This window comes from Erithacus rubecula, assembly GCF_903797595.1.
Source record: "Erithacus rubecula genome assembly, contig: SUPER_33_unloc_1, whole genome shotgun sequence".
Classification (NCBI taxonomy): Eukaryota; Metazoa; Chordata; class Aves; order Passeriformes; family Muscicapidae; genus Erithacus; species Erithacus rubecula.
Window position 1 is genome coordinate 626,488 of NW_027636168.1, and position 10,901 is coordinate 637,388.

A 10,901-nucleotide genomic window follows, 5' to 3' on the forward strand; every position below is an offset into this window, starting at 1 on the left:
TGGAATGTTCATGGAATTTTCCTGCATTTGGGAATGAAGCTCGTGGAATTTTCATGGATTGGGAATGGATTTCTCTTGGGTTGGGAATGGAATTTTCTTGGAATTTTCCTGGAATTTTCTTGGAATTTTCCTGGGTTGGGAATGGAATTTTCCTGGGTTGGGAATGGAATTTTCTTGGAATTTTCCTGGGTTGGGAATGGAATTTTCTTGGAATTTTCCTGGGTTGGGAATGGAATTTTCTTGGAATTTTCCTGGAATTTTCCTGGGTTGGGAATGGAATTTTCTTGGAATTTTCCTGGAATTTTCTTGGAATTTTCCTGGGTTGGGAATGGAATTTTCTTGGAATTTTCCTGGAATTTTCTTGGATTTTCCTGGGTTGGGAATGGAATTTTCTTGGAATTTTCCTGGAATTTTCCTGGGTTGGGAATGGAATTTTCTTGGAATTTTCCTGGAATTTTCTTGGAATTTTCCTGGGTTGGGAATGGAATTTTCTTGGAATTTTCCTGGAATTTTCTTGGAATTTTCCTGGGTTGGGAATGGAATTTTCTTGGAATTTTCCTGGGTTGGGAATGGAATTTTCTTGGAATTTTCCTGGAATTTTCTTGGAATTTTCCTGGGTTGGGAATGGAATTTTCCTGGAATTTTCTTGGAATTTTCCTGGGTTGGGAATGGAATTTTCCTGGAATTTTCTTGGAATTTTCCTGGGTTGGGAATGGAATTTTCCTGCATTTCCCTTGGATTGGGAATAGAATTCCTGGAATTTCCATGTCCCATGGGGACACTGGGGACATGAATGGGGACATCATTGGGGGGGGGTTGGGGACACTGGGGACACTGAGACAAGGGGACAGCCCTGGGGACATTGAGGGGACATCACTGGGGACAGGGGACAGCCGTGGGTGGCACAGGGGGACAGGAGACCCCACGGGAGGGGTTGGGGGGAGGGGACAGTCCCGGGGACAGAGGTGACTCTCTGCCATTGTGTCCCGCCCAGAACTACAACTCCCAGCATGCTTTGCGCAGCACCCCGCCTACACGGGGCGCGCTGATTGGCCGCGGGATCCGGACCAATCAGCGGGCGCGTTGTTGGGTTCAGTGGGGAGCGGGTCGGCGCTGCGAGAAGGGGCCAAGATGGTTCTGGAGAGCACCATGGTGTGGTGAGAGCGGCGGCGGCGGCCCCGGGATCCCCTGTGCTGCCCCCCGGAGCCCTCACGGCAGCCCCCGGCCCGCCATGGCCCGGCCCGGCCCGGCACGGCCGCTTTCCCTGAGTCATGGCGGGCCCGCCTGAGGGCTGGGGGGGTTTGAGGGGGGCTGAGGGGACAGAGAGGGGTGTGAGGGGACAGAGAGGAGTGTGAGGGGACAGGGAGGAGTGTGAGGGGACAGAGAGGGGTGTGAGGGGACAGAGATGGGTGTGAGGGGACAGAGATGGGTGTGAGGGGATAGAGATGGGTGTGAGGGGACAGAGAGGGGTGTGAGGGGATAGAGATGGGTGTGAGGGGACAGGGAGGAGTGTGAGGGGACAGGGAGGGGTGTGAGGGGATAGAGATGGGTGTGAGGGGACAGAGAGGGGTGTGAGGGGACAGAGATGGGTGTGAGGGGGATTTAGGGGGGTCTGAGTAGATTTAGGGTATCTGACAGGATTTAGGGGGGCCTGAGGATTTTGGGGTGGTTCTGAAGGATTTTGTGGGGGGGGGGGGTTTCAGGATCCCTCCACACCATTCCTGGTGTTTCTATCCTGAGGATTTTGGGGTTTCTCTTAGGGAGTTTGGGATTTCTCTGAGGGTTTCCCCCAATAGCATTCCCGGTGTTTTTTCCCTGAGGATTTTAGGGGGCTCTGAGGGAGTTCAGGGGATTTTTCTGAGGATTTCTCCCCACACCATTCCCGGTGTTTCTACCCTGAGGATTTTGGGGTTTCTCTGCGGGAGTTCAGGGTTTCTCTGCGGGATTTTGGGGTTTCTCTGCTGGAGTTCAGGGTTTCTCTGAGGCAGTTCAGGGTTTCTCTGCAGGAGTTTGGGGTTTCTCTGAGGCAGTTTGGGGTTTCTCTGCGGGATTTTGGGGTTTCTCTGCAGGAGTTCAGGGTTTCTCTGAGGGAGTTCAGGGTTTCTCTGCTGGAGTTCAGGGTTTCTCTGCGGGATTTTGGGGTTTCTCTGAGGCAGTTCAGGGTTTCTCTGCGGGATTTTGGGGTTTCTCTGAGGCAGTTCAGGGTTTCTCTGCGGGATTTTGGGGTTTCTCTGAGGCAGTTCAGGGTTTCTCTGCGGGAGTTCAGGTTTTCTCTGAGGCAGTTTGGGGTTTCTCTGCTGGAGTTCAGGGTTTCTCTGAGGCAGTTTGGGGTTTCTCTGAGGCAGTTCAGGGTTTCCCTGAGTATCCCCTCTCCATCCCCGTGCTCTCTCTCTCTGGAATTGCAGTGTGGATAACAGCGAGTACATGCGGAACGGGGATTTCCTGCCCACGCGGCTGCAGGCGCAGCAGGACGCCGTGAACATCGTGTGCCACTCCAAAACCCGCAGCAACCCCGAGAACAACGTGGGGCTCATCACCCTGGCCAAGTGAGGGGCTGGGGGTGCCGGGGAAAGGGGCTGGGGGTGCTGGGGGTCCAGGGGAAAGGAGCTGGGGGTGCTGGGGAAAGGGGCTGGGGATCCAGGGAATCCAGGGGAAAGGGGCTGGGGATGCAGGGGAAAGGGGCTGGGGGTGCTGGGGAAAGGGGCTGGGGGTGCTGGGGAAAGGGGCTGGGGGTGCCGGGGAAAGGGGCTGGGGGTGCTGGGGGTGCAGGGGAAAGGGGCTGGGGGTGCTGGGGATCTAGGGGAAGGGGCTGGGGGGCTGGGGAAAGGGGCTGGGGGTGCTGGGGAAAGGGGCTGGGGGTGCTGGGGAAAGGGGCTGGGGGTGCTGGGGAAAGGGGCTGGGGATGCAGGGGAAAGGGGCTGGGGATGCAGGGGAAAGGGGCTGGGGGTGCTGGGGAAAGGGGCTGGGGGTGCTGGGGAAAGGAGCTGGGGGTGCTGGGGAAAGGGGCTGGGGGTGCTGGGGAAAGGGGCTGGGGATCCAGGGGAAAGGGGCTGGGGATCCAGGGGAAAGGGGCTGGGGATGCAGGGGAAAGGGGCTGGGGATGCTGGGGAAAGGGGCTGGGGATCCAGGGAATCCAGGGGAAAGGAGCTGGGGATTATTGCAAACCACTTGCGAATTGCTCGTTTCCTCCCGGGGGTGGAAAATTTCCTCCCAAATAAACTCCCAGGAGCTGCTCTCTGAGTTAAGCCCAGGTGGGAATTCCCTCCCTGATCCCGAGGGAATCCCAGGAATGTCCCTCTCTGCAGTAACTGCGAGGTGCTGACCACGCTGACCCCCGACACCGGGCGCATCCTGTCCAAGCTGCACACGGTGCAGCCCAAGGGCAAGATCACCTTCGGCACCGGCATCCGCGTGGCCCACGTGAGTTCTGCTCCCCAGTTCCCAGGGAATCCCCAAAATTCCGGGGTTTCCCCCAAGTTTTAAAGAGCCTGGATGTGGGGAATTGGTTTTGTAGCTTTGGTTTTCCTTGGGTTTTTGGTGATAGGAGTGATGGGGGAGATTTTAAAGCTCGACGTGAATCTGTGGAGTTGGTTTAAATCTGTGGAGATCCCACAGAAATCCCAGGAAATCTTAAGGGGAATCCAAGGAATGACCCCAAATGTGGGATTTTGTTTCAGCTGGCGCTGAAGCACCGTCAGGGCAAGAACCACAAGATGAGAATCATTGCCTTCGTGGGCAGCCCCGTGCACGACAGCGACAAGGACGTGAGTGGGGGCACAGTGGGGTTGGGTCTGGGATAATGGGATTGGAGCCAGGATTGCAGCAGGATGGGGTCTGGGGTAATGGGATTGGAGCCAGGATTGCAGCAGGATGGGGTCTGGGATAATGGGATTGGAGCCAGGATTGCAGCAGGATGGGGTCTGGGATAATGGGATTGGAGCCAGGATTGCAGCAGGATGGGGTCTGGGGTAATGGGATTGGGTCTGGGATAACAATGGGATCACAGCAGGATTGGGTCTGGGATAATGGGATTGGGTCTGGGATAATGGGATTGGAGCCAGGATTGGGTCTGGGATAATGGGATCGGGTCTGGGATAACAATGGGATCACAGCAGGATTGGATCTGGGATAATGGGATTGGATCCAGGATTGGGTCTGGGATAATGGGATTGGATCCAGGATTGGGTCTGGGATAATGGGATCAGGTCTATATCCTGCTGATCCTGGAGCATTCCCGTTTTTTCCCAGCTGGTGAAGTTGGCCAAGCGCCTTAAGAAAGAGAAGGTCAATGTGGACATCATCAACTTTGGAGAGGAGGTGAGAATCTGGGAATGGCCACATTCTAGGCACAAACCCCAGGAATTGCCACATTCCCATCTCCAATTTCCTGCTGTGAATTTATCACCCAGACCCATTCCCTCCACCCCAAACCCCCTTCACCTCCCCCAGCCCCCCTCTCTGCCAGCCCTGCCCAGCATTCCCAGATCCCATTTTCCCTCCCAGGAGGCCAACACGGAGAAGCTGACGGCGTTCATCACGGCGCTCAACGGCAAGGACGGCAGCGGCTCGCACCTGGTGACGGTGCCCCCGGGACCCAGCCTGGCCGACGCCCTCATCAGCTCCCCCATCCTGGCCGGGGAGGGGGGGGGCCATGCTGGGCCTGGGGGCCTCTGACTTCGAGTTTGGGGTGGATCCCAGTGCTGACCCCGAGCTGGCGCTGGTAGGGGTCATGGAACTCCCAAAATCCCGTGGGATTGGGGATTGGCAGCACCAAAATCCCATAAAATCCCAAATCTCGCTGTTTCCCCATCCCTGCTGCGTTTGGGCGCCTCTGACTTTGAGTTTGGGGTGGATCCCAGTGCTGACCCCGAGGTGGCACTGGTAGGGGTCATGGAATTCCTAAAAATTTGATGTTTTCAGCACCAAAATCCCGTAAAATCCCAAATTTTACGATTCTCCCATTCATGTCCCAATGTCCCCATCCCTGCTGGGCCTGGGCGCCTCTGGCTTCCAGTTTGGGGTGGATCCCAGTGCTGACCCCGAGCTGGTGCTGGTTTGGATCATGGAATTCCCAAAATCCCGTGGGATTGGGAATTTCAAATTTTGGAATCTCAAAAAATCCCAAATTTCTTGGTTCATCATACACTGATCCAAATGATCCAAATCTCCCAACAACATTGCCAAAGTTCCTGGGAATTTCCAACATCAGAATCCCCCAAGACTCACCCCAAAATTCTCAGGAACTGGGCATTTCCAACATCAAACCCTTGTCTCCCAGCCCCCTCTCGCCCTCATTCCCGGCTTTTTCCCCGTCCCAAATTTGGATTTGGTTTTTCGCAGGCGCTGCGCGTGTCCATGGAGGAGCAGCGGCAGCGGCAGGAGGAGGAGGCGCGCAGGGCGGCCGCGGCCTCGGCTGCGGAGGCCGGGATGGCTGCGGCGGGGGGGGACGGTGAGGGGCATGGGGGGGTTATTGATGGGATCCATGGGATCCATGGGATTTGTGGGGGTGGCTTTGGGATGAACATGTGGGAGAAATCTTTCCCTGGGAGGGTGGGGATATGGCCCATGGATTGCTGGCCTCTTCCATGCATTATTCCTGGTTTATCCCATGAATTTCTGGGCTATCCCATGCATTATTCCTGGTTTATCCCATGAATTCTTGGGCTATCCCATGGATTATTCCTGGTTTATCCCATGAATTCTTGGGCTATCCCATGGATTATTCCTGGTTTATCCCATGAATTTCTGGGTTATCCCATAGATTATTCCCAGGCTGTTCCATGGATTATTCCTGGGTTACCCCATGAATTCCTGAGTTATCCCATGGATTATTCCTGGGATACCCCATGGATTATTCCCGGGCTGTTCCATGGATTATTCCTGGGTTACCCCATGGATTTTTCCTGGGATCCCCATGGATTATTCCCGGGCTGTTCTATGGGTTATTCCTGCGTTACCCCATGGATTCCTGGGATCCCCATGGATTATTCCCGGGCTGTTCCATGGGTTATTCCTGGGATCCCCATGGATTATTCCTGGGATCCCCATGGATTATTCCCGGGCTGTTCTATGGGTTATTCCTGGGTTATTCCTGGGATCCCCATGAATTATTCCCGGGCTGTTCCATGGGTTATTCCTGGGATCCCCATGGATTATTCCCGGGCTGTTCCATGGGTTATTCCTGAGTTATCCCATGGATTATTCCCGGGCTGTTCCATGGGTTATTCCTGGGATCCCCATGGATTATTCCCGGGCTGTTCCATGGGTTATTCCTGAGTTATCCCATGGATTGTTCCCGGGCTGTTCCATGGGTTATTCCTGGGTTATCCCATGGATCCCCATGGATTGTCCCCGGCTCAGCCCTGCCCGTGCCGTGTCCCGCAGAGTCGGACGAGGCGCTGCTCAAGATGACCATGGGGCAGCCGGAGTTCGGCCGGGCGGGGCTGCCGGACCTGAGCTCCATGAGCGAGGAGGAGCAGATCGCCTACGCCATGCAGATGTCACTGCAGGGGGCTGGTGAGTGCGGGGGAAACTCGGGGAAACTCAGGGAAAACTTGGGGAAAGTGCAGGGAAAACTCGGGAAAAGGGCGGGGAAAACTCGGGAAAAGGGCAGGGAAAACTCGGGAAAAGGGCAGGGAAAACTCGGGAAAAGGGCGGGGGAAACTCGGGGAAAGGGCGGGGGAAACTCGGGGAAACTCAGGGAAAACTCGGGAAAAGGGCGGGGAAAACTCGGGGAAAGGGCAGGGAAAACTCGGGGAAAGGGCGGGGAAAACTTGGGGAAAGTGCAGGGAAAACTCGGGGAAAGGGCGGGGAAAACTTGGGGAAAGGGCGGGGAAAAGTGCAGGGAAAACTCGGGAGAAGTGTGGGGAAAGTGCAGGGAAAACTCGGGGAAAGGGCAGGGGAACTTGGGAGAAGTGTGGGGAAACTCGGGGAAAGGACAGGGAAAACTCGGGAAAAGGGCAGGGAAAACTTGGGGAAAGTGCAGGGAAAACTTGGGGAAACTCGGGAGAAGTGTGGGGAAAACTCAGGGAAAGAGCAGGAAAAACTCAGGGAAAGTGCAGGGAAAACTTGGGGAAAGGGCAGGGGAAACTCGGGGAAAGGGCAGGGAAAACTCGGGGAAACTTGGGAAAAGTGCAGGGAAAACTCGGGAAAAGTGCAGGGAAAACTTGGGGAAAACTTGGGAAAAGTGCAGGGAAAACTCGGGAAAAGGGCAGGGAAAACTTGGGGAAAGGGCAGGGAAAACTTGGGGAAACTCGGGGAAAGTGCAGGGGAAACTCGGGAAAAGGGCGGGGAAAACTTGGGGAAAGGGCAGGGAAAACTTGGGGAAACTCGGGGAAAGTGCAGGGGAAACTCGGGGAAAACTTGGGAAAAGTGCAGGGAAAACTTGGGGAAAGTGCAGGGAAAACTTGGGGAAAGTGCAGGGAAAACTTGGGGAAACTCAGGGAAAACTTGGGAAAAGTGCAGGGAAAACTTGGGGAAAGTGCAGGGAAAACTTGGGAAAAGTGCAGGGAAAACTTGGGGAAAGTGCAGGGAAAACTTGGGGAAAGTGCAGGGAAAACTTGGGGAAAGTGCAGGGAAAACTTGGGGAAACTCAGGGAAAACTTGGGGAAACTCAGGGAAAACTTGGGGAAAGTGCAGGGAAAACTTGGGGAAAGTGCAGGGAAAACTTGGGGAAAGGGCAGGGAAAACTTGGGGAAACTCGGGGAAAACGTGGAAAGTGCAGGGAGAACTCGGGAAAAGTGCAGGGAAAACTCGGGGAAAATGTGGGGAAAGTGCAGGGAAAACTGGGGGAAAAATTGGGAAAAGACTCAGGAAAAGCTCATGGAAACCTCAGGGAAAAACCTCAGTCAAACCTGGAAAAATCTCAGGAGAAACTTGGGGAAAATCTCAGCAAAAACAAGGGAAAGACTTGGGGGAAACTCTGGGAAAACTTGGGAAAACCGTGGGAATAACTCAGGGAAAAATTCAGGAAAAGCTCAGGAAAAAACTCAGGAAAAACTCTGGGAAAGACTCAGGAAAAGATCAGGAAAAACCTCAGGAAAAGACTCAGGAAAAACTTGGGAAAAATCTCAGAAAAATCCTGGGGAAAACTCCTTAAAGACTCAGGAAAAAACCAGGAAAACCCTGGGAAAAACTTGGGAAAAAACCCAGGAAAACCAGGAATTCTTGCCCAAGGGTTGGGTTGGAAGATGTTTTTTTCCCATGGGATTTTGGGGTGAGATTTGGGATTTTGAGGAGTTTGCCTCATCTGAGGTGGACAAAACCTTGGGAAAACCTGAGGAAAAGCTTGGGAATTTTAGCCTGGCTGGGTCCAGGGTTTTCCTGAGGGTTTTTGGGTTTCCATGGGTTTTTGGGTTTCCATGGGTTTTTGGGTTTCCATGGATTTTTGGGTTTGGGTTGTGCAGAATTTGCCCAGGCTGAGGCAGCTGAGGTGGACAGTGGGGCCATGGACACATCCGAGCCCACCAAGGTGAGAATTCCCATGCCATAAATCCCATCAATCCCATCAATCCCATCCCATAAATCCCATCAATCCCATCCCATCACTCCCATAAATCCAATAAATCCCATAAATCTCATCATTCCCCTAAATCCCATCCCATCACTCACATCCTATAAATCCCATAATTTCCATCATTCCCATTATTCCCACCACTCCCATCATTCCCACCAATTTTCCTGTGGATCCTGATGATCCCAAATTCCCCAGGACAATCCCAAATCCCCCATGATGATCCCAAATTCCCCGGGACAATCCCAAATCCCCCAGATTTTCCTGTGAATCCTGCCAATCCCAAATCCCCAGATTTTCCTGTGAATCCTGCCCATCCCAAACCCCCAGATTTTCCTGTGAATCCAGCCCATCCCAAACCCTCCAGATTTTCCCAAATCCCCCAGATTTTCCTGTGAATCCTGCCCATCCCAAATCCCCCAGATTTTCCCAAATCCCCCAGATTTTCCCAAATCCCCCAGATTTTCCTGTGAATCCTGCCCATCCCAAATCCCAGATTTTCCCAAATCCCCCAGATTTTCCTGTGAATCCAGCCCATCCCAAATCCCCCAGATTTTCCCAAATCCCCCAGATTTTCCTGTGAATCCTGCCCATCCCAAATCCCCCAGATTTTCCTGTGAATCCAGCCCATCCCAAACCCCCCGAAATTCCCCCAATCCCCCAGATTTTCCCCAATCCCCCAGATTTTCCCAAATCCCCCAGATTTTCCTGTGAATCCTGCCAATCCCAAATCCCCAGATTTTCCTGTGAATCCAGCCCATCCCAAACCCTCCAGATTTTCCCAAATCCCCCAGATTTTCCTGTGAATCCTGCCCATCCCAATCCCCCAGATTTTCCCAAATCCCCCAGATTTTCCCCAATCCCCCAGATTTTCCTGTGAATCCTGCCCATCCCAAATCCCCCAGATTTTCCCAAATCCCCCAGATTTTCCTGTGAATACTGCCCATCCCAAATCCCCCAGGATGATCCCAAATTCTTTGGGATGATCCCAAATCCCCTGGATTTTCCTGTGAATCCTGCCCATCCCAAATCCCCCTGATTTTCCCCAATCCCCCAGATTTTCCCCAAATCCCCCAGATTTTCCTGTGAATCCTGCCCATCCCAAATCCCCCAGATTTTCCCCAATCCCCCAGATTTTCCTGTGAATACTGCCCATCCCAAACCCCCCAGATTTTCCCAAATCCCCAGATTTCCCCAAATCCCCCAGATTTTCCCCAATCCCCCAGATTTTCCCAAATCCCCCAGATTTTCCTGTGAATCCTGCCCATCCCAAACCCCCCAGATTTTCCCAAATCCCCCAGATTTCCCCCAAATCCCCAGATTTTCCTGTGGATTCTGACCATCCCAAATCCCCCGGATTTTCCCCAATCCCCCAGATTTTCCCCAATCCCCCAGATTTTCCTGTGAATCCTGCCCATCCCAAACCCCCAGATTTTCCCAAATCCCCTGGATTTTCCTGTGAATCCTGCCAATCCCAAACCCCCAGATTTTCCCAAATCCCCCAGATTTTCCCCAATCCCCCACATTTTCCTGTGAATCCTGCCCATCCCAAACCCCCCGAATTCCCCCAAATTCCCAAATTTCCCCCAATCCCACATTCCCACTTCCCCCACAGGAGGAGGACGACTACGACGTGATGCAGGACCCGGAATTCCTGCAGAGTGTCCTGGAAAACCTGCCCGGGGTGGATCCCAACAACGAGGCCATCCGGAATGCCATGGGCTCCCTGGCATCACAGGCAGCACGGGAGAACCGGGAAAACCGGGAGAACAACCGGGAAAACCGGGAGAACAACCGGGAAAACCGGGACAGGAAGGACGAGGAGAAGAAATGAAAAGCGGGAAAAACGGGCGGGAGGTAAAGGAGCTGGAACGAGTTTGTTGGGAATGGTTATAGTGGGAATTCAAGGAATTTCTTGGGAATCTGGTAGGAATGCAGAGAATTTCTCGGGAATAAAGTTGTTTGGGAGTAGAAGGAGTTTCTTGTGAATCGAAGGAGTTTTTTTGGGGGATGTCGTGGGGATAAAAGGAGTTTGTTGGGAATGGGAGGAGAATTTCGTGGGAAGGGATTTCTTGGGAATTGTGGGAATAAAAGGAATTTCTTGGGGATGAGATGAATTTCTTAGGAATTGTGGGAGTCAGCGGAATTTCTTGCGAGTAAAAGGAACCTGTTTGGAATCGTGGGAATGAAAAGGGAATTTCTTGGGAATGGTGGGAGTGATGAAAGGAGATTTTCAGGAATTCTAGGAATAAGACAAGGAATTTCGTGGGAATTGCGGGAATAAAAGGAATTGCTGGGCTGGAGGAACTGGAACTCGGGATTTCTCTGCACTGGGATCACTGGGAGCGGGAATTCCCGGGAATTCCCTGCGCTGGGAGAAATGGAATTC

At 53.4% G+C, this 10,901-nt stretch overlaps 1 protein-coding gene across 1 annotated transcript; it reads left to right on the forward strand.

Annotated features, from left to right (window-relative positions):
• Positions 1-1,033: 1,033 nt before the first annotated feature.
• PSMD4 (proteasome 26S subunit ubiquitin receptor, non-ATPase 4) lies at positions 1,034-10,361 on the forward strand. Its single transcript, XM_079329613.1, is given in 11 exon segments — positions 1,034-1,157; positions 2,406-2,546; positions 3,306-3,420; positions 3,678-3,764; positions 4,249-4,317; positions 4,504-4,641; positions 4,643-4,720; positions 5,341-5,449; positions 6,385-6,516; positions 8,406-8,470; positions 10,128-10,361. Coding segments are annotated over 11 exon segments (1,179 nt in total). The 5' UTR covers positions 1,034-1,131; the 3' UTR covers positions 10,347-10,361.
• Positions 10,362-10,901: the final 540 nt, after the last annotated feature.